General features: G+C 33.6%; 1 protein-coding gene across 3 annotated transcripts in view; it reads right to left on the reverse strand.

Moving 5' to 3' along the window:
- Positions 1–1,808: 1,808 nt before the first annotated feature.
- Positions 1,809–24,300, reverse strand: part of LOC124640864 (aryl hydrocarbon receptor) — a 134,595-nt gene continuing 112,103 nt past the window's right edge. Inside the window, exons 2-10 of one of the 3 annotated variants that reach the window (XM_047178802.1) lie at positions 15,543–15,637; positions 13,231–13,320; positions 9,191–9,400; positions 7,501–7,688; positions 6,618–6,724; positions 6,386–6,527; positions 5,571–6,297; positions 4,771–4,817; positions 1,809–3,933 (exon numbers count right to left, since the gene is read on the reverse strand). In XM_047178802.1, coding sequence (XP_047034758.1) covers positions 4,776–4,817; positions 5,571–6,297; positions 6,386–6,527; positions 6,618–6,724; positions 7,501–7,688; positions 9,191–9,400; positions 13,231–13,320; positions 15,543–15,632 — 1,596 coding nt within the window. In that variant the 5' untranslated portion in view covers positions 15,633–15,637 and the 3' untranslated portion in view covers positions 1,809–3,933; positions 4,771–4,775. Of the gene's footprint in view, positions 6,298–6,385; positions 6,528–6,617; positions 6,725–7,500; positions 7,689–9,190; positions 9,401–13,230; positions 13,321–15,542; positions 15,638–24,300 lie in introns of all 3 variants that reach the window. The other 2 variants (XR_006985605.1, XM_047178803.1) reach the window with 2 other exon arrangements.

Raw genomic sequence — 24,300 nt, forward strand, 5'->3', positions numbered from 1 at the left:
GAAATCATTGAAATTGTTGATTAACAGAGTCTAATTATGCTTTTTTCTGGTGAGGAGTTATTTACAATAGAAAGTTTGAAAAAAATGATAAGTAACGTATGTTACAATAATGTTGATTTTATTGCTGTTCTGATACTAACAGACATAATTATATACTTGTACATATTTTTACCAAAAATCAACCCTAATTCCTAAATCTTTCTTAAAAACCTTCGGGTGATTCATCAACTCTATACAATTCCTAATGAAGTACGCGCACGCGCAACTCTCACATTGACTTTGTTTATTTATTGTTGATTTATTATCTTTATAAACAATGTCTTCGAATTACTCAACGGTTCCTTTGTAATTATTATTTGTTTTTCAATATTTGACGGACGACATAGTTGTCTTACCTACATATCGTGAAAGAGATACAGTTTCTGTATACTTTTCATTATCTCATTTCCCGCGGTTTCACCCGCATCCCGGAAGAACCTCTTCCGTTATCCGGACAAAAATATAGCCTACTATAAAAATATAGCACTCGGGAATAGTCCAGCTTTCCAACAGTGCAAGAATATTTTAAATCGGTTCAGAATTTTTCAAATCAAATCAAATCTCTTTATTTTCAGGCTGCATAGGCCCATAGATATAAACCTTAAAGACTTACTAATTTTTGGAGCCCTTTGGGTACAAACAAACAAACAATAAAATCTCATCTTTATAGATAGAGAGAACTAATTGCCATCACTCTTCGTCATTTATTCTCAAAGACTGATGCGTCTCTGGTGATGATAACCATCTATCAACTATCAATCAACTGTCGCATTCTTTGCCACATTAAAGAGATAATGTATTTGCAGCGATTTGCAACACTGAAAGAAATTATAGGTATGGAAACCTGATGGGGAGGCCTTGCTCAGAAGTGACAACAACACAGTCTATGCAAGAAAATTTAGCTGCCCCACTTAGTAACATCATAATGATCATGGGGAAATTATTTACTCAGGGACCTTTGGGCGCTACGTATAAATAATAATTCAGATATAATAATATAACAAAGAGGTAGAAAAATATGTATATTTCACATGTAAAATGCTTATTTCTATCGATGCTATTAATTTGTTTCATTAAAAATTGATTATAACGCCATCTACGTTCAACGTGCAGAACTTAATGTATCTGTTACATAAGTACATAGAAAGTAGTTAGTGAAACGTAAACTAGATGGCGCTGTCAACTTCCAACAGTTTTGGATTGTATTATGTAATCAATATAACAATTTAACTTAGGTAGTTAAATAACTGCGTTTTTTTTGCGTTGTAAGGTTAAGAACGAAGATTGCATAACTACTTATTTTTATTTTGAGGAAAGTGTACACCCCTACTTATTACTTACGGAGTATTAAAAACTCTAGATTGATCCTTTAAACAAATCATGATTGTCATTACTTTATATAACTGTGAGGACTAGTAACATTAATTAGGACAAGGCAGGAAGAAAAAGAAGAAGAATAACTTTGAACATTATAATAATTATTTATTGTGATTTAAATGTTTTAGGTATTAGTAGTTACTAACACTAGTTTATAAGCTTGTAATTTTACTAACAAATATGGATGTAATTTTAGGATGAATCCGAAATAAATGATTTATTATTATTATTATTATAAATATCCTAATCTTAGGCATTTTAACGAAAGTGGTACTTTTACATTATCATCAATCAGTAAATAAAAAATCATGTCAGTGTCATGAAAAATTTATTTGATTTTCTTTTAATTACATTATGTATTACGATATGCTAAAATAAATACAGAAATTGTTCGGATAACTTTATCTTATTTATAATTATGTTCATTTAAATAATTATGAACAATTATAATTAAATTCAATAATACACGGTTACGCTTCTAAACCTAGTGATTTATTTACAATTTAATTAATAAATTAGAGTAAAATTATGGTGATTTTTAATTAATGGAAAATATGTTGCTTGAACACACGTTTTGTTTAAGTATTAATGTCTGTTTATTTTGACAATTCCATCATTGGACTTTTAAAAACTAATAAGTGTTATTTCAAAGCTTTGCAAAATTTAAATTCTAAGAGATTTTGCTACAAAACCAATATTTTTGACATAATTTTCTGTGGCAATATTGCAAAAACTCAAATTGCGAATTCTTTCTTTTTTTTGCATAATTTTTATGTAAGTATTAAAACAGTGAGCAATAAGTGACAGACTTACGTACAACTGTTTGTAACAAGAAACAGTTCACATAAGTCCTTCAAAACTTTAATTCAATAGCAAGTATTTTTGTGTTCATTTGCGAATAATTAACAATTTTTCAACTACCTATTCAATTTAATTATTGGCAATTTATAACTGTCAATTTTAAAGAAAAATCCATAAGTAAGTGGTCCAATTTTGATATGTATTTTTTTTAAACTAATGATTTCAAAATGTGAATTTACATTTTTATATTATTCCGTATTGGAATCGAAAGTCACACATTGGAAGATTAAAATCGATTAGACTCAATACAATACAAAATCCTATAGTCGTACGACCCGTATCGACAAAACTATTTTTATTTTACAATAAGAAGACGAAATATTTTTTTGATTCTGGTTCCATTGCGAATGACACTGATTTTAAGATTTTTTTGCTGCTCAAAAAAGGCCTGGGACATAGCTATATTTTTTATATTTTGCAATAATTCGATAAAATTCGATTAGGTATTTGGAAAGGCGTTTAAAGTCATAGTAATATTTCTGTAGAAATAACGTGTTTTATTATTTGCTCTGATAAAAAGGCACGAAAAAAAAATCGATTAAAAAAACTGTTAAAACATTATGCCTCTTTGTAGATATGGTCCATAATATGTACCTAGCTTTAAGCCCCTTGTAACCAAGGTGCCAAGGTGTGATTCTATCCGAGACCTGGGCGTTTACCATGATAATAAGCTCATTTTTGAAGCTCATATTGACGCCGTTGTAAGGAAAGCATATAAAATGCTTGGATTTATAATGCGCGTTTCTAAGTGCTTTAGAAATGTCAAAACACTAAAAATTTTATACTGCACCTATGTTAGGAGTCACCTGGAGTATGCTTCTCAGATATGGAACCCGCGTTACAATAAGTACATCGACCGCATTGAAAACATACAAAGACGATTCATAAAATTTCTCTGCTTTCGTCAAAACCTTACATATCATTCAGTCGATTATCTCCAACTCTGTAAGAAACACCATCTATTACCACTCAAAGACCGGCGTGATATTGCCGATTGTCTGTTTTTGTTAAAGATATTGCATAATGATATTGACAGCCCGGAGTTGTTATCTAAATTGAAATTCAACGTGCCGAGTAGAGTATTACGTTTTAATCCTCCCCTATATGTACCCAACTCATACACGAATTATAGGCAAAACAGTTATGTTGTGCGTGCGAGCAGGCACTTCAATATGATTTGCAAGCAGCATGATTTGGATCCTTTCTCAATAAGTGTGGCGGCAGCCAGAAGGTTGTTGTGCCTTAAGTTCTTCAAGTAGTTTAGTATCCCAGATTTAATTTATTATTTTGAAATTTAGATCTACCTACTCATTCTTTTTTCTCTTTGTGTTTAAAAATGCTATTGTTTTTTTTATATTATTGTCTCTAAAAACGTTGCACTGATGTGTGATCACGTTATTGCTAGGCTGTTATTATAAGCGAGGACTTTTAATTGGCTCTCTGTCGACTATGACTTCCTTTTACTGTTTAGTTTTTGTTTAGCTGTAAGTTCTCCTTAGTACACTAAATAAATAAATAAATAAATAATTTCATCAAAAATCTAAAATCCAGTGTCAATCACAATACTCCATCAAAATTTAAGCTATCTTAATACTAAGTCGACGGCGGAAGAGTCATTTGAACGCAAGGTCACCGATGCCGTACCAACGTCGGTCACTGTTGCACAAATTACATTAAATTAATACTTTAGCTGAATTTCTAGAGGTTTTAGAAACTTTCATACATCAAGAAGATCAGTTTTAGAAGAGATACAAGTACAGGTGAACATCAGTATTACATTAAATAAACAAGGCTTTAAAAATATCTAAGAAATTATTGAATTTATGATGCGTTAATTGTAATAGATGATATAAAAGATGTTAAAGTAGACCATATCCGTGTCATCAAAGGAAGCATTCCATTTTGATAATAGTACAAGTAAATTACGCTAATATTCAATACTCCTGATCTATATAAAATCACTGGCATGATCCATAGAAAAAGTTTATAAAACCGCTAAAACTCCAGCACATAAAAATACAGTAAACAAAAGAAATATAGTGGAAGGCACGACAAGTGTATATACATTGCTACGTGGCGTTGGTTCGGCAGTGGATGCAGTCGACCAGAAGCTTGAAGACACAGTGCATAAGCAAGAACAAGAAACTAATAAAGAACTTGATTCAAAGTCCATAGGCTTAGATGGTTATAATAAAAAAATTGACAAAGGAATAGCTATGGAGCCTGAATAAAGCCCATCATTTGTTGTTCTGTGTATAGAAGCCTCTGAAGGCTTTAGTTTCCATGGTTTTCATATTTGAACAAAGGAAGAAGAATTTGATTACAATTTGATAATAATTGAGGTTCAAATAGTCAAAGGCTACTGTTGGGTCGACTGCTGATTTCAAGTGAAAAGTGAACTTAAATTGCGTGCGTAATATAATGATATGTATTGCATAAATATTTCACTTTGATTTGAAACTGAGTGAAATTGAAATATAAGTTAAAATGTACCTTGTTTATACGAGGCTTGCCGCGTAACTTAAAGTACTGTGAAGTGCCTGCAACGATAGTAACACAAATTATAATAACAAACATAATTGTAAATAAAGATTTGAATGTACTAATTCTCAAAAAAATGGAATCCTTAGAGAAAAAGATCTGGTATTGCATCATGAAGATTTGAGAAAACATAATAAACATGACCCAAGGTTTGGATGTTATTATAGAGATTGTTTATGTGATTATTAACTCATATAAACAAGGCATTGAATTTAAAACGATCACCAGAATATACCACATAAATATAATAATTTAACAGAGATTTTGGAAAACAATTGCCTAATTATACCCTCAGCGTTTGCGCAAATATCCAAAGGATTCTTCATTCAAATCAAATGTTAAAAAAATATTTACAAAAATAACCTAGACCTATGCTGTAACATTGCGTCGTGATCCGTACAATTTAAACTACTAAACGACTATACTTTAATATATTTGGATAAAATTCTCGAATTAAATATACATCAAGAAGTATCTACAAGGAGATACTGGAAGGACCCTGTTTAAGTCTAAAAGACCTAAAGACCGATTCGGTCTCACCACTGAGCGAGGTACAAGAAAATCAAGCCTTGGTAACAAAGATTGCAATATTTTTCTAAGTATTTACGTTCATCTATTATAATAATTTTGTCAAGATTTCTTCGATGCAGACCGAAAAATCTGTTCCAAAGTTTAAGTCAAGTTTGGAGGTCAAAGAAAATTCATTGAGTGGCTTCAGCGGTATGATAATGTGAAGGATGGTAACGCCAAACCTGGGGAGGGGAGTATTCGACGGGGACCTCTTGCGCCGCCCCGCCGGCACCCCACATGAGCACCGTCTGCCGAGGCATCTCCGAGGCTTGCGGCTGCTGCATCCGTTCCTGCTCCGAGTTACTCGACCCAGCAGGACTCGGCCCGGGCACTACGGACGGTGACCTCCTCTCCTGTCCCGTCACAGGACTCATGTACCTCCCACTACTGTCCACGTACGTATACTCTCTCGAAGGCGGCCGATGGTATGTAGGAGCCACTTCGTATCCAGGCGGAGGGGCCGGTTCGAGGAAGCCATTCGGCGCGTAAGGAGTGTAATGATAAGATAGAGGTTTATATTGGTGGAAGAGGTTGTCTGCTGTTAAGAATCTGTCGTCTAGAGGTGGCGGGGCGTAGTGTAAGGTTGGGGCTGGAGGATACTCTCCGTAAGGGGCAGTGTAGGCGCCATTTAAATTGGTGTATGCTGCCGCAACTGCGTCTGCTGCTAAATAGTCCACGGGAGGTGGCGCAGGAGTTGTGGGAACTCTTCGTTTATTCCTACAAGTTGATAGGAAGTCTCGGAGTTGTGTTTTGTATCTTCTGGCGGTTCGTGGAGGAGTTGTGACATTCGTTTCGCAGCCGGATAGCTGTTCAGTTTCCGAGAAGTAGAGGCTTGTGAGACCAGTGTCGAGGTAGCTCACTTTGAAGTCCATTGTTCTTTTACCCAGTAGGTCTCTACCTTCTTCTTCCCTGAAAATAAAGAAGACAAACAATTACAGATTTTCTATTTTATACCTTTGTGAATTTCAACATTTAATGTCTCAATGCTGGCACTTACATGAGCGGTCGATGCGTACTGATAACGAAGTCAGGTTTAGAATTCTTGTAGACTAGTCTGGAAGAGGTCTGCAGCCACTGCCACTGACCATCCTTTGTTTGGAAGCGATAAGCGATCATTCCGGAAGCACCTGTTTTTAATACTGAAACAAACAAAACAAACATCATCATTGTGACTAATGCAAGAAAGACAATTGACAATAAGAGAGTAACTATTTTGTCAAATTACTTACATTCTTGATGAGCGCTAGCGACGTAAGCCAGATCATCATAATGTACTAGATCATAGCCACCCATATTCGCCAGCTCAGCATCTGTGTAACCTAGCAACATTTTACCCCTGGAACAAAAAATACATTTTATCAATACATACATCTTTTTTTTCATCAGCAACCTTATGTAAAAAACGTCGATTTACGAACTTCTATCTCTCTTTTGTGTGTATTTAATTAGGCCTAACAAACTGGTCTACTTAGATTTTAAGTAGAATTCAATATCAATTATTTCAGATAGATAGTTCAACAAAGAAAATTCAAACTCATGATTGCATTAACCTTAGATCTATTGTTGTCTAAATATCCATTTTTTGTTATAACCTTGCGGTATTCCCATTAATTAACAGAACCATTGTTCAGACACCATTCGAGTGTCAATTAACAATTTAATATGGTCCATATAAAATACTTCCGATCATTGATGATCGTTTATTGTTACCGTTTTTGCTAAATGTATCGTTTCTGAATATCGAGGCATCTTTAGTGTTAAATGACATGTTATGTATGTCTAACGACTTATTGTGTGTATCACCTAATCCTTTTTTTCATGTTTCATGAGAATCTTGTTATTTAAAGAAACTAACTATGCTGACATTAATATTTTTAGGTTCAAAAATATTTAGCTTAAAATAATGGTAGTTGTAGAGACACAACTCAGTTACGAGTGCCTGCTATCACACTGTATCACGCTGTCTTGTCTTGTGACGTGGGACTGATGTTCTGATGATAACATAACCCCCTCAGTCATCAGATCCTCAGTATTGTCACATGAAAACAAAGAAAAATCGTTGTATCTTTTGCCATCTATCAAAAAACTGAAAAATAACTTGGTTTTCCTTACCGTTGATCCATAGAGACTAGAGACAGGTCGAGCTTGTGTTTGCTCTTGAACATGACTTCCTTCTGAGGGATTTCCAGAAGGCTGGGAGGTCCGAAGGGCGCACATATTGCAAAGAGTGCTAATGGAGGTTCTTCTGTTTTCTTGTTCTGCCCGTGTAGCACTTTAATGCGACCTCGGATGTCAAGCCTCTGTGGAATTAAGAATTACGATCAGTCATGATATCGTTATATACATTTAATCGTTTTTTCATAATTGTGTAGCTGCCTAACTACTGATAGGCTTTGACTGAACTGAGATAAATTCAAAACAACTTCAACGGCCTATTTTTAGGTTTAAATCATTTATTCTCAAAAAGACACTGTCACTTACATGAGAATACAATTCAACACTTAGCATTACTATAGTTATATTATAAGTACCCATCACCAGACAACAACAAAGATAAAATATTAATACATAATTACACGTGTAGTTTCAGATACTATTTCGCCTCCCAGTCCTTCCAATCACACACTGGACATCTACTCATAGTAGTTCTCCAGTATGTGTTTGGACAGCTGGGATTTAAAACTGCGGAATGAATTTATATTTTTTATACGAGACGGTAAATTATTAAATAGCTGTGCTCCTTCATATGTGACGCTCTTTTTAGCATAATTAGTTCGTATTCTTGGTAAGACAAGTAGGCTAGGTCGACGGAGGCTGCGTTTAGATATTTGTGATTTTTTGACAAACGATATCTCAGTATGAATGGCTTTATCTATTATTTTCCTAATCAGAACGCAAGTGTTATATATATAAAGCTGTTTAATATTCATCAATTTGGTTTCTTTAAAAATGGTTCGAGTCGGTGTTAAGTAGGGATAACGAAAGAGTACCTTTATGATCCTATTTTGTATTCTTTGCAATTCCTGTAATTTCGTTTTGCCGGCACTTCCCCAGATTTCGATAAGATATAAGAGATGTGATTTTACAAGAGAATTATAAATTGTATAACGTATATTTTTGGGTATACAATGGGTAATATTATAGAGTGAGCCTATAAGAGAAGATAGTTTATTTTTAATATGATCAATCTGACTGTGCCATGTTAATTGACAGTCCATTCTAAGCCCAAGATATTTTTCACAAGATTTTTGTTCTATTTGGATGTCATTAATGGTTAGTGCATCATGTACGGGGACAACTTTATTTTTTGCTTTGAAAATTACGTAACAGGTTTTAGAAATGTTTATTGTGAGCAAATTATATTGAAACCATTCAAATAGGACGTTTAGATCTTCTTGAGCCTGTCTTATAATATCGTGAATATTGGCACCGAAATAAAATAAGCACGTATCGTCCGCGTATAGTGTAAGATGGCCATGTAGATTCAAGTCTGATATGCTATTTATATAGATCAAGAACAACAGAGGTCCAAGTATGGACCCTTGCGGAACTCCCTTTGTGATCGCTAAGGCACTACTTTCAAGGTTATCTATCCCAACTTTTTGGTATCTATTTGTTAGGTAAGACTGTAGCATTTTAAGTGCATTACCCTTGATACCGCAGTCGTTTTCCAGCTTATGTAGTATTTGACTCCATTCACAGCCCTTATGTTAATCAGCGTATCAGAATTTTCGGATTCAAGCTACCTCTTAACACCCACTAGCTAAAATTATAATTAGTAATATTGAAGAATTCAACTTACCAAGAACCCAGAAGTATTGTCAAGTAAACATCTAAATCTGACAGTGAAGCTCCTTTCTAAGAGATGGGCCCTGTCTGGCCGCAGAACATCTTGCAGCGTCAGGTTGCTGACTTCTGGAGGTAAGAAGGAGTTCCACAGGATCTGACGCTGCAACTCCTCCCGGTCTTCTGAGTGGACGAGCTCGTAAACTGACTGGTGGACTATGTCCGACTGAAAAAGAAGGTAAATCATTGTAATAGATTTATAAAAATATACTCAGAAAAGTTTACAGCCATTAAAACTAGTTTTTCTAGTATTTTTTTATTAATAGAATCAAAACTTCAAATCATTGTTTCAGCAACAATGTTGCGATAAAAATTAAATTTAAATACAATGCAATAACAATTAACCAAAACACAGAAAAAAACCTCTCAATTAGTTAATAGCTTCTATTAGTGGAACACTAATAAGATTCAATAAACCAAAAGATAACAAGATAATTAGTTCAAAAACACAAGCTTTACAATAGAAAAAAGAGCAAGTCACAATCAAATCGTAAATCAATGAACCACAGCGAGCCCTAGGAATCGATTTAAAGCTCAATCATTAAAGAATCATCTGTAACGAAGATGGACGTGTTAATTCCGGACCTTCGACAAGCTAATGACTACCTTAACCATATACATATATGTTATAAAATTCTCTGCATCTCTTTCTTATTCATTTTGCCACGCATCACACAACAATAGGACCGTGTAAACAGTGTAGATAATACAATAGCATATGATACCAGTACAAAACTAATTGATAATCAATGGGGTTACCCAAGGCACGAACTTCGGCCCCTCTAAACATATAAATGAATTTGTAAAATATGTATGGGGCTGGTATGAGTAACAACATATTGCGTTGGCATTAAACGTCAAAAGATGATTTGTTGGGTAATTGGTTTTGTTCTCATTGGGGTGGGGGGTTGCTAAGGTACGAATCCGTGTTTTGTTGATATTCCTTTGTTTTGGCATTTTTTCGGCGTACCATTGTATTGATGGATCGTATCACTTTTTATATCAGTTTTGGAAAATATAGCCATAATTTGTCTCCGCTTTTAATGGGGGAGATAGAAAGTTTTGATTAACTGTGACTCAAGTTAGGGTCCTACTGTTTTTTGGTGGGACATTTTGATTAAATCACGATTGTTTTATAAGCTATAAAAATACAACTTTTTAATAATCCGAACGTCATGCTTTTTATGACTCATATACTAAACAATAAAGTTTTTTATGAACATGATAACAATAGTAGTTTAGTGAATCTTGGAAACGAATGCTTCTCCAACCTTAAATCTATCATTAGTTTGATCTGCTAAGAATAAAACATTAAAGCTGAACCCTTAGCCCAAAACGCTATAAAAGAACCAAAAAACAGCACAAATGAAAAGTTTCAAATAAAAATGATCTCAGTATCAGTTGGGGCCATTTACCACGAAGCTCAGCCATTAGCGATCGATACTGCCAGCACCCACCTGGCGCAGATTGAAGTTAATGTTGCTATTCATTCACCCCTCGGTTCAGATGCATTTGTATTTAGAATTATTATAGTTTCGGTTTTGTTTTGGTTTGGAATTGTAGATTCATTTTTTTCTGGTTTAGTGTCTTTGTGGTATTGAGTTGCATTTGTTTTGATTCTACATTTCATGTTCCTACTTAATTACTTTTTAAAAGTTTCAGTTTAACTAAGAAATAACATCAGTACTGTTTATTTGTATCATTAGCTTAAAGTTAATGTAGATTAAGATATCAAATTGGGTTGTCCATGTATGTAAATAATAACTTCAGCTGCTTATCTTCTCTATCTAGAAATAGTATTGTATGTTCTATTAAGTGTAGGTACCACATAAACGGTATCTTACGAAAATACAAAAGAGTAAACAGAAATATAACAAAGCATACTTCTCAAGTTCACCGTTATTAACTTCTTAATTAACACCAAACCCTGTACCAACTTCAATTCTCCGACCTTTCTCTCCATTTTTACTTAAAATCGTATGCTAATAATCGGCTTTAATGTCCCCAATGTTATTTACTCTGGAAATCTTTACTACCCTCATTTAAGCTCGGTGTGGTTCGGCACGCGCCAGTCAGGAAGTGGCAAGTACCCGGACCGATTTAATGATTTATAAATCGATTTGTTTAATCGAGTCCCACCCTACGCACTGGCGTAGAGTAATTGGATAGACAGGGGAGTAGGTATAAACAGAATTGATGTAAGATTTTTTAGATGATTAGATGGGAATTTTGGGTTTGGGGATTTTAGTCATGTTTAATCTATTTGTTTAATATGTATTAGGTTTCATCTATATTTTGACTTATGTGCAGAAATCTGGTAACATCTCCTCTTTTCTCAATTGTATCCTTCATGACTTTAAATCATCAATATTTATCATAACATACTAAGTGCTCTATCAAATGACAAAACAATATTCGTATAGTATCACGAAGTTCCTAAGTAGACGCAACTTTGGTAATACATTAGGCTCTTACTCAAACCCAATCACTCCACTCTACTCAATAATCTTTGGTCACTAAAGTAACTCAGGTAACCGAATTACTCGCTCGCTTTGAGCATAAACAAAACAAAGAGGAGAAAAGGGGGGTTTTGGACGTAAAATTTATACGCATACGATCACTGCCAACTGTAAGTTTTATAGCGGGGGTCGAAAGGGGGTCGAAAAGCGGGGTTTTTACATTCTAAAAGCAATATTTCATCGGGGACTTTATTAGCCGTAATGCGGAGGGCATTTGTTAACGAGCAATTTTAATATGCGTCGCAGTTTTTTCGTTCAGGACAATCTTTTTGGTTTCCCTAAATATGTTAATTTTGTTGCGTTGAAGATATTGGTATATGGAAATGATTTATTTTTGTGTGAGGACGTACGGTGAGTTATTGCTTAAGGAAAACCCCCAATGGGAAGCAACAACTTTTGGAATATTTTGTGAGTTGCGGTATTTTAATGTGAATATCTTTATGTAACCACATTATGTTTGTAGTCAATAAGCCGATCATCATTAAGTTTTAGCACTATATATGCCCCAATCAACCCACTTCAAGCTTAGATTGATAGATGCTAGAATTATATTTCGATAACCTATAAATACATTGCAGAACCTAGGACTTTTAGCCAGATACATAAATGTGCTAAAAGATAGCCACAGAAAGCATATTATACTAAGATTCTGCTTAACATTTCTTTTTTCTTTCTACCTATTATGGAGAATTTCATATTTTTATCCTAAGCTGATAAAACTAACCACATTTTCTCTTATCAGGACCATTTTTTAAGGTCTCCCCCTTCCACCCTCTAAAGAGGAGGAACTAAATAAGGGCCCAAAAGGACTAAAACGTGAAAATATGTAAATACCCCTGAGATTACAAAGCCATTCGTTGAAAGTCCGATAAGAAGGCCTCTGATAACGCTAGGGCCGTACTAAGTTCACTTATCGTACTTCTAATTAATATTTTTATAGCACATTTTTATATTTTATGAATAATTAAATTTTGGTCCAAGCCTTATCTTATGTTCGCTAAGTGATTAATAAGGTTAATGCGGCCTTTCATAAGGAAAATAGGGTAATTTTTATGTGGAAATAATGTAATTAATTAAAGTGAATTTGTGGGCAGAAAATGTCGTGTATTGGCGTCGGCTGTTTTGTTTGTAGGCTTTTGAGCATAATTATGGAATTAGGAACAAAAGTTCATTTAGAATTTATAAAGAGTCACAAGAGTTTGTTATAATTAGACGTATAAATAGGACGTAAACGTCAATGTGTACAACGTTGCTGCCTAGATTTTTACCTTTCGAATAATACTATAACAAGAATGTCCTATAATACTTGCAAATTTTCCCTTTATGAAGCTTTATCCTAGGTAATTCGGAACATGTTCAAAGTGTAGAGCGGTTATTATTGCCTATGATACGTACGATACGTTTTTATTTACGAGAGATGAATGTATAATACGGATCTACGATTACGACGATTACGATTACGGATTACGGATCTTACCTGATGGAAGCCTAAGTAACTTTCGATGCTGTGTGTAGCGAAGAACACCTCGCCTTCACACGTCAGGATCATCAGGAAACCGTTGAGTGCCTGGAAATTAACACAAAAGAATCAATTATATAACAAAAAATAATAAGCCAATATAATGTCACATAAAGTAGCATGTTAAAACAAACACTAAGAAGTACGTAGTTAAGTACGCAGTCGCCTATGTTTAAAAATACAGCAAACTTCTACTGAGCTAAAGTATTCTAGAATTAGGCTACATTTTGTAGGCTTAACTTAGGTTTCTTTCATCATTAATCAATCATTTAGTAGCCAATCAAGCTTTTAAGTACTACTAAAATGGCTGTGATTATAATTTAGAGTACCAAAGCTTAGGAAGGGCTTTCCTTTACATTATCAAAGTCACATAGTTATTTTTTCCAAATAGTATCTGAAAAATTCCAAACTCCATCAAATACAAAAAATAATCCCCAAACCGATGCACGAATTTCAAACTAACAAAGAAAAAAAAAAATACAAAAGCAAAAACTTTTTCCGAAGTAAAATCAGCCGCGACGTGGGGACCGAAATTATTCCGTCGACAATAAAGACTTCGCCAAGTTTTTCCCTCGGTTTCGTAGCTATTTCCTCAGCCAGACACATTGCTGAGTTACGAGCCAAGTTCTACGGAGAAATGTGGGAGCGTTCGCATTGACGTACGATAATTCAAAATAACGGATCAAGTGGGCTGTATTATTCGATTTTTTTTTGCATGATATTTATTGTTATCCCCAGTTTCGAAATGAAAACTTAATGATTAATTAAAAATAAAGGTCAGTTCATAGTTATTAAATTGTTAATCAAATACTTAATAGGTATTTTTCCAATTTTACTTCAATAGCATTCGATTTGGGCTCCAATATATTGGCTTAAACAATTGCTGACAGTATTAATAATTTATGCAGTATAGTTTATAAAACTGACATATAATGTCAGTCCAAAAAGGTAATTAATATGCATTTTACTACATGATAACGAAACTTCTGTCTAGTCCTGACATATTTATTACGACGACAAAAAAATGCAGTCATTTCTCGTACCGTCTAACAATGGAAACCCACAAAGACTAACTAGAGAACATAAAATAAGCACATAGTACTGATTATTTATTGCATCGATACTTCCTATTGATTTATTTTGTAACAGGCTAACTATTCATAATTTATCACAGAGCCCTGACATCTCTATAGGTCTTGTTATACCGAGTTATGCAGAATTTTATAATGTAAAAATAGTCGGATATAATGTCGTGGGTATCGATAAAAAAGATTAACAGTTATGATAAAATTATATTATGTTATAAATCCTTGATAATATTATAAATAAATGCGAAAGTGATTCTGTCGATATGTCTGTCATGATTTCACGTCTAAACTACAGAATCCATTAAAATAAAATAGTAGGTACACTGATTGTATAACAATGATTTATAAGATAGTCTTAACATAGCCAGAGGTCTATTTAAAACAATGTTTTTTTTTTAAATATAAATCCATTTTCCTAGAATTACTGAATGCCTTGAAAACTTAGGTTCCTAACGAAAAAAAACCTAGCATTCCACAATGGGTATTGTGGAATGCTAGGTTTTTTACCTTTTCTACCTATATCAGTAAAAAAATATAATATTTACCTTCATAAACAAATCAAACAAAGAATGACACAATTGGTAAGCAATTTTCTTTCATAAACAATATTGCATACCCGCCATAAATAGGGAAAGTTAATAAAATTGAAAAACTTCAGCTTTGCTCAAGGTTCTGTTGTTTTGTAACCTTGGATCTGAAGGTTATAGCTAATGCTGTAATGTTATGATTATAGTAAAATGGTTCCGAGAATATAGGGAAGTCAATATTTGTGTAATCTTTACTATGTATATTGTAAATGCGAAAGTAATTCTGTTTGTTTGTCAATGAGCTAGATTTTCTTTCTCCGCACTTCCCAACGGGATGTATTTAAAAGTGGATTTAGTGTTAGGCCAAGCCCACTCTATGAAGGAACATTTAACAACATGGTGAATTTAAACTAAATTGGTAACAGTAAAAAAACAGCCTACTCTTAACGAACCCCTTTATTACTACCAAGGTTGTAAGAGAACCCAACGCTGGGTTAAGCTCTTAAAATGTCAAAATGAATTTGTGGGAAAATCACTCACGCAGAAAGAAGAAAGAATGCACTATGAAAACGAGGCGTAGTATTTTGCCACTTTTGAGTAAATAATTTTCATCCACCTCTCATCAGTTTAACAATAACATTGTTAGGATAAATACCTGTAAGAACATTTCCCCATCAGGCATGGCGTGGTCATAAGGTGAGTGTTCTCTCCGGTGACCGTGGATGTCTTCTTTTTCTTTGTGCATGACCACTGGAACAAAATAAACAATATTTAATATATAACAATAAAAATATCAGCTTAGATATCTCTATAGACAATTATAGAACTCGTTATGAAATAGATGGTCACCATTGACGGACCAAACGCGCTAACAGTTGCTATTCGATCAATTGAAAGTCGCAATACCGTGTTTTAGTTATACCTTTCGAAAGATCTTTTATAGTTAAGTAAACCTTTATTTTACGGTCAGAAGTCGAATTCGCAAATAAATTCCGTTAATTAAAGTATAGGAATGTACTTATATAACAACAATACGTTTGTTCTATTTCACTGCATTCTTTTCTTTCATATAAGTCTGCCTACTGCAAACTGTAAAAAAGGCAACTGGCAAACATTAAATGTAGCAGTTTGTATCATTTCACTATCTTTACAAATAGTCCAGACATTAACGTTGGACATAAAAATATATACTCAAAGAAATATCAGTCACTAAATAAAATTAACTGTACGTATATAAAATAAATATATATATAATTTTGTTTGTCCGTTACGATTTTATTCAACTTCAGATATTATCAATTCGAGTTAAAGCAGGTGCAGATGCGTCTCAACAAATGTGTTTATAACAAGTAATTAAAAAGATATAGTTATTATTTTTAATTACTAAACAAAATACTATGTGATATTTACAAAGTACAACAGTTGATATTAAGAATGCGCCGCAATTAACACTTAAAGGTGGCAGAGATGCAGATAAGAACTTAATTGTAATTATATAAAATTTTAATTATGATTATTTTAAGTGGCCTGATAAGAAATAGAAATGAATAACAATTTCGAATTACATACGTATGTATACTGATTATAATTATAGCGTAGGTACCTATTAAAATAGTTAAAAAAAAAAACATAATATTTCAGGCTCAATAGTTTCGTGTATGAAATAATAAATTAGTAATACGTTTGTCTAAAATCAATTGCATTCAGCAAGTACAAAAAAATATATATATTAAAATTGGTACTTGCCCAAACTCTCAATTATCTTTATCAAATGTAATAACATTGGCGACAAGGGCAATATTTATTCGTTTTAATTTATTTTTTATGTAAATAAAAATTTACTTTACGTTAAAATAACGAACACAACGTAAATAACAAATATCATATCAATATGAATTATTTTTAAAACCAATAAAAATGCATATATTTCCAAATAACATTTTCACTTACTTCAAAATATCACACTAATACCCCATCCTACTACTCCCGTACTACACTACATTATATTCAAATAAGCTACGAATATAATACACATACTTATCAATTTACAATATCAGTAAGTATAAACAGCTACACGTACCACTTGCGCCATCTAATGAGATGGGCGTGGCTTAAGCGACAAATCAGATCAAGTCAGTAACGGGGGATGCTGGGGTACCGAGGGATGGTTTGTTCAGTTTGTTAAGGGATGATAGACCTTATTAATGTAGCTACTGTTTTAATAATAATGTTGGTATGATTATGTTGTTTTACTGGGTATATGATGTTTAGAATCAAGTTCATCGGCAATATTAACGTTAGTTTTCTTAATAAAGCTGTTTAGATATTATGAATTTTCAGGTTTAGGTTGAAAAGCTGTTGTTTTAACAAAAACAAACATTTGTTGTAGGTGAAGTTGAGTCTGATTTTATTTTTGAGATAAAAGGACGTTTAGGTGCATTTCATAAAGTTCAAGCACCTACATTGAAATAAACCGTTCGGAAGGAGTACTAAAATTAATAGGTTTGGTTCTTCAACACTTTTGAGAAATCTTAAATTAAGAATCAATATTACTCATAAGAGACACCGCAATACAAACAAAACTTTGAGTACCATAACAACGACAGTTAAATTCAAAAGGTTAACCTGTTCTAATTACAGTTAACATTTGATCGGTCAGTTAATAATACTGTAACAGATAGTTAGTGTGAACTTCAGTTACCTATCGCATATGACATGATAATAGATCTTATCATGATGTAGAATCGTGTAATAAATTGATCATGATTCTATAATTATCGAAGAATTTTGATTATTCTTAGAAGATCGTTGATTATATACCTAGTTATAATTCTGAGCGGACTTCATGTCGGCTTGAAACTGACTTCTGAGCGAAGCTAGTCGTCTAATACACCTTGGAAACCTTCGCCATATGAGTAGATAAAAAGACAGAAGCAGAATTACTTCTATTCTTTTTATATAAAAGAAAATCGTGTTAGACACACTTTTTAACCGACTTCCCAAAAAGGAGAAGGTTAACAATTCGGATGATTGTACTTTTATTTATTTTTTATGTTTGGTCGCCCATATCTCGGTTCTTTACCTACCAATCGCTTTGAAAAAAAAATAACTCAAGAATAGCTGAACCGATCTCACTGAAAATTGGGAGAGAGATAGCTTAGGATCAAGAGGCAGGCATAAGACATTTTTTTTATCCCCAACCGGATTCGGGAAGTACCTAGTGCCTCGGGAAGCGGTTAAAATCATAGGTACATAATAACAGTAATATACTAAATAACACCAAAAACTAACAACAGCTAAAACATATTACAGCTAATATAAAATAAATAATAATTCTCAACACAATAGCGTTGTCACCGACCAACGGTACGATACATTTTATGACCAGCCCGGCCAATTACTGCGCCTGGGAGACACCATGTGGACGCTAGTGATATGATAGTATCGATAAATTTATGTCGATAGATCATAGTTTATCGACGTCACTTTCAATTGGTTGGAAGGTAGCTGGTTGTGTTTGGTTTGGTAGATTTTGTGTGTTTACAAATAATGTTTTTGGGAATGTTAAATGCTTATAACGAAGGCAATTTATCAATTGTTTTTTATTAATAATGAAGATATTTGAATAATGAAGTAGGTAATAATATGCATTAATATGCTTTATTAAAAACAAGGACGATGTAATTATTTCATTATATTTAGAAATCTCAACAGCAAAAATACATACTTACATAAATAACAAGAACGTATTTACAGCACTTGGACAGCTATTTTCTCAAGGGCACATTTGCAATTATTTTCTGATAAATTGTAACACACGTCCTACATTTACAATTCATATAAATACACAGTACACAACATCTTAATACCTCACATAATTATTTAAACACCGCAACATGAAGCCGCTTGCTTTATAATAAAAACAATCGCAATTATTTCACACAAGGGCCTTCATTACTTTTCTTTGCACAACATTTTAACTTTTTAATAAAAAAAGGCAAAGTTATTGTTTTGCGGCTCACAGATCAAGATAGCGCTGGCCGGCAATCGAATGGATTTACCGATTTATCGATAATGTCCGTGGGTACGTCACTAATCGAATGCGCGGTGGTTTATCACCCTCTATAATCGTCATTACACTATCGAGGGTTTCTTTTTTTGTTTTTGTTATAAATTGAAAACTAAAATTGATGACAGTAGCTGTTGCCGTTTGGCGAAACTCGTTAATTTCGTATTTTAGCGCTTGGAAGATAGTGGGTCGATAATAATAGTACTTATGTCTATATAGGGCGTTGTCAATTAAGGAATACTAAGCAAACTATTCTATTTATCAATGTACTTTTTAACTCTTTGGGGTGTTGAAGGTGGTTCATTATAGTGTAAAAGAATACCGTGCTTATGGTAGACTTAGACCATGCATGGGTAACAATATTTTGGATACCAGTCAGCTTACAATTTTATAAAAAATGGTTGAAAAAAGGTTTAAATGCATGTTTCAATACAAAATTTTAACAGCTCTATCTTTGAAAAATGAAAATAAAATAATTGCTTTTTATTGGTCGTTTCGAAATAAATCATTTTCAATTAAAACGCCGCTTAAAATTATTCATAGCACCGTAAAACTGTATTTCCGGGACAACAAAAATATGCGACAATTGGCCTAACATTCCAATTAACAGAACTAACTCTGCCTATCCCGGAATCACTACAATTAATATCAGGTATCATTCCACTGCCATATTAAATTGAACGGCAAAAACTCCAACACACTACGGAAACGTAAAAGTCTTTTATCGAAAAAACAGTCGCGTGCGCACAATTTGTCGTGTGTTATCATTAGGCGAATAATTTTGCATTGATTTACGATATATGGACGCTAATGTTTAATTGACAATTAGATGCACATTATTGTTTAATTTGTCTCGGTAAAAGAATTTGCTTTCTATCCCCTCATTTGAAAATAACGGAAAACGTAAATGAAAGAAACAATGATTGGTAATTGGGATAGTGCGAGAGACGGTATTGGCTGGCAAGAATGTTTCTTGTAAGATTATACCAGATAAAAGAGTACCTATAGAAAAATACAGCAATGTCATCATCTGGCTAGACTTTTGGACAATTTATAAGCTCATAAGGATATCATTCTATTAAAAATGTTACGGTCATAAACTAAATAGCAATGATGAATATCATAATGATGAAAACTCGCCTCAAAATATTCTTCTTCTTATCGAGTGAGCTGCAGGTTCAATCACCAAAGAAACCATAGTGCCAGAGTTTTACCAAATCCACCTGACGACCTCTGACCCGTAATTGTAAGATCGACTACTATTGGGAAGCCAACATTAATGGTGCACTGCCAATTTGCAAACATTTTGGACTGATTTTGCGAAAATTTCCAAATCACACAGCGATTTCACCAAGCATCAACCCCGGGACCCCGTGCCCAACAGTCACAGAGGGACAGTTGTCTCAAAATATTAAACAAACTTCAAACTTCTTAATGAAGCCTAAAGGCAAATAATAATGGCGCGTATTTTTAACATCAATATGAATATTCATATTACGGAAAGGTGCAAGCGACATGTTCACAGCTGATTAACATACGGAGATATCGTTGTGTTATTGCAATTGCGTATGCCGATTTTATTATTGCGATTTTAGGTATTTAGGTTTGTGTATGAATGTTACAGCTGTTTGGGAGTAAATATTTTGATACAACAGCCATATAAATGTTAAAAATAATTATGCAAGTCTTTTGGAGGTTTCAAAAATACTTTCCTAGCGTATGTCTTATTTTATACCTAAGTAGGTACGTACAAACTGAAATGCGACTTTGATTCGCAGATATTCAGAGACTGAATTACATAATTATCAATAACTTACTTTAAGTATATTTAATTGAAAGTTAAATTAATATTTGTAAGAAATAAAGCAACCTAAAAATTACAATCTAATGGACAAATGTTTAAATTACTCTTAATATCGAGCACATGCGTAATACGATAATTTAATTCCTAAAATTGGCTGAATTGGAGCACATTTATAATACGATAATTCCCAAAATTGGCTACATCGATCTCAAAATAAAGACTTAACATCAAAATTTTCACCAACAACTAAATTGACCCGCGTATATTTGTTAAAGTAAAACGTATGTTAATTTTGAACTAACAATGGTCGGGTTACACTGACCATAACAAGCCCTTCGTGATAAACTCCTATAAACTTAGTCGAACCACAGAACTTAAGGTTTACCTTACATAATGGCCTTGTACGTGATTTTAGAACTTAACTTTACAATATTTTGTGCGGTTTCTGTAGCTTAATTTTTTAACATAGTGTTAAATACTATGAAAATAAATTGGAGGCATTTTTGGTGCTGCACAGAAAATATACACGTCAATATTTTTTACTGACCAAAAGAAGGTAGGTTGTTGGTTAAAGGTAATTACCTCACCTCGATAAGGCTTTGATTTCTCGTTAAGGTCAAAAAACTAGAAATATCTACTTTACATACTTTAATTCTCTTGTATGCTGCAATGTGCTAAATAATGTTATCTACAGGGACTAATATTGCAAAGCTAAAAAGTTTGTTTGATATTTTCATTATTTTACGTATATTATTATTTAATGTGCTTGAATGCGCTTATCTAGGACCCAGTGCAATGGTTTGAAAAATATTTCACTTTATAAGTACTTGTATTACTTGTATACTTGTATAGTAGTAGATACTTTTTTTCTGCATTGAAACCGATGGCAAAAGCTACTTATGTGAGAGAGTTGCAAACCATTCCAACACACACAAAAAAAAGCCTCAAACTACAAAACACATCATAATTCACGGAAAACAATTAAAAACGTATAATTTAGTCTACACATCTGTTGTAACCGTTTCACAATATGGCACGTGGTCGAACCCCATGCGAGGGTAGCGCACCGTGACCTGGTAATTACTGGACATGTGGAGAATACCGTGGGTGAGATATTGCTGAGGTGAAACATACTGGTCCTTTTACTTTTGGGTTGGTGTGTGTTGGATAGAAGGACCAATTTTTGTTTTGTGAGGAACAAAGGACTAGGTATTTATATAGTACGCGCCAAATAAACTTGCAATAAAGGTCATTCAACCGCCCTGCCGTCAGGGGCGTATCACCTGTCCGCCATTTTGTAATAATGTCCTTCCGTCATTTCGAATTTGGAATGCGCTTGGGATAAACTACTCAACTTGTGTAGGTACTCTACTCGGAAAGTTTTACTGACTGATCATACTTTTGACCAAAGGTTTGTAATCCTTTGCGACAAGGACGCCTCTTACCACGATACACTTGTTTTGATCGTGTTACCGACACTGCCCATACATTTTTTTCGTATCGTTTTGGAATATTGGGATACATTAGTAGAAGGAGGTGAACAAACTTTATTGCACGTTTATTTGGCGCGGACTATAGTATTGCATAGTTTAGAAGGTGCAATTTTTTATTGATTGCACGCTTTTGACCACTATATCATTTATTGTAGACTAGCCGTTTTTCCGCGGTTTCACCCGCGTCCCGTGGTAACTACTGCCCGTACCGGGATAAAATATAACCTATGTTACTCGTGGATAATGTAGCTTTCGAATGGTGAATGCATTTTTAAAAACGGCCCAGTAGTTTTTGAGCCTATTCATTACAACCAAACAAACTAAGTTTTCCTCTTTATAATATTAGGTGATGATATACTGGAAGTAAGTAATGCTTACCTAGCATTAATTTCCTTTTATTTATTTGTATTATGCATCTATAAAATATTATCATATTAATATTATTTTTGTCAAATAAACTCTAGTGTAACAATTCAACTCTTCATAAAACAGGCCACATCACACCTGATGATGTCCTCCTACCCGATTATCGGCTACGGCGGCTGTTCTCATATAAGGAAATTAGCCAACTGCGCAGGACATATTATAGTGCACAAGCATTTGCAATCACACTTTCATTACAATCTTCACACCTTTTTAACACTTCATTATACCAAACCCTAGACTACCCTAAATATCATAACAACACAAAACAAGCAAACAAACAAACAATAGAATCAGTTGAATCTTAACACTTCTAGCGACGTGACGCGCTCGCTCGCGTGTCACGCTCCTTATTATAATAGTGTCTCGCCAATAGACTGGTATGTATGTCTGTATGTCTGGATAGATTTAGATGACAACTAGGTTGACTAAACCCAGTTTTTCTGGGCAACTCTTTGTTGACAGTTCTTCTTCCCAGCAAAAACACATAGGAAGTAGTGAAGGGTGGCCGTTTTCGGTGCTCTTTATTTTTTGAGGTTTAAAGAGCTGTTTTGTAGCCAAGTTTAAAGAGTTGCACCATTTCACTATAACCAGAAACACCTGTACATTTGATTTGACAACTGAAAATGATTATGGTCCTTTGTATCTTTAACGTTAAATGATACAACTCACCGTAAGAAATCTTCTATTTTGGCATGGGTTTTAGAAGTTAGCTTCAGATCCAGGGAATAAGTGCATTTTAAAATTGCAGAGTGAAAGCATTTTTGAAAGGTATCGTTATTACAAAAAAACTTTGATGATATAATCTGCACTAATTATGTAGTTCCAAATAATTTATTAGTAATTTTGTAGTGCCAATTATGTCCAATAATTTGATGATATATTAGTTATTTACGTTCCAGAGACATGCTCCTAATTGTGATAATACGATGCAAAATTAAAGTGTAAAACTGTCAACGTGGCAATTAGGTAATTTATTAGCAAATCAGTGCTGAAAATGGCCATTTCACGTCTTATAAAAAGTAGTTTCATTGGGAAAGTCTTTAATTACCGTAATTTTTATATGCTTCTTTATTAAATACCACTAAAATAAAAAGTAACTTTAAAATATGAGACGCTAAATCAATAAACATCATCAAACGAAAGCCGAAAATAAATAACTCGCCTATAATTACAAATACAATATAAAGTAGACTAAAAAAATGTTTCCCAAACCTTTTAAAACTATAAACAAGTGTGATATCAATACGGAATTAACATAGTTACATAAATTGCCAAACGTGACGCAGCTACCACTAATTCTTTAAGTAAACATATTGATAAAATTTCTTACCGACTACCAATAAATCACGTCGAAGCAAGATGTCTCAATATACCACGAAGCAATTTCACTGCTAGCACAACAGAGACGACAATACCAACTCCTTAAAATTCTATAAGAAAGAGGGAGATAACTAGCAATCCCACATTTCGTATTAATGAAGGAGTGAATGCTTTTAAATCATTTGCCGTCATCGCTCCCTGTGGGAATCCAGAAGAGTTATAAGACCCTTTATTCTAAATTTAAAATTACAATTTTGTAAATGTTTCGAATATTTTAAATCTTGTGTACTCGTTATTGGTC

This window comes from Helicoverpa zea, chromosome 21 (assembly GCF_022581195.2).
Source record: "Helicoverpa zea isolate HzStark_Cry1AcR chromosome 21, ilHelZeax1.1, whole genome shotgun sequence".
NCBI lineage: Eukaryota > Metazoa > Arthropoda > Insecta > Lepidoptera > Noctuidae > Helicoverpa > Helicoverpa zea.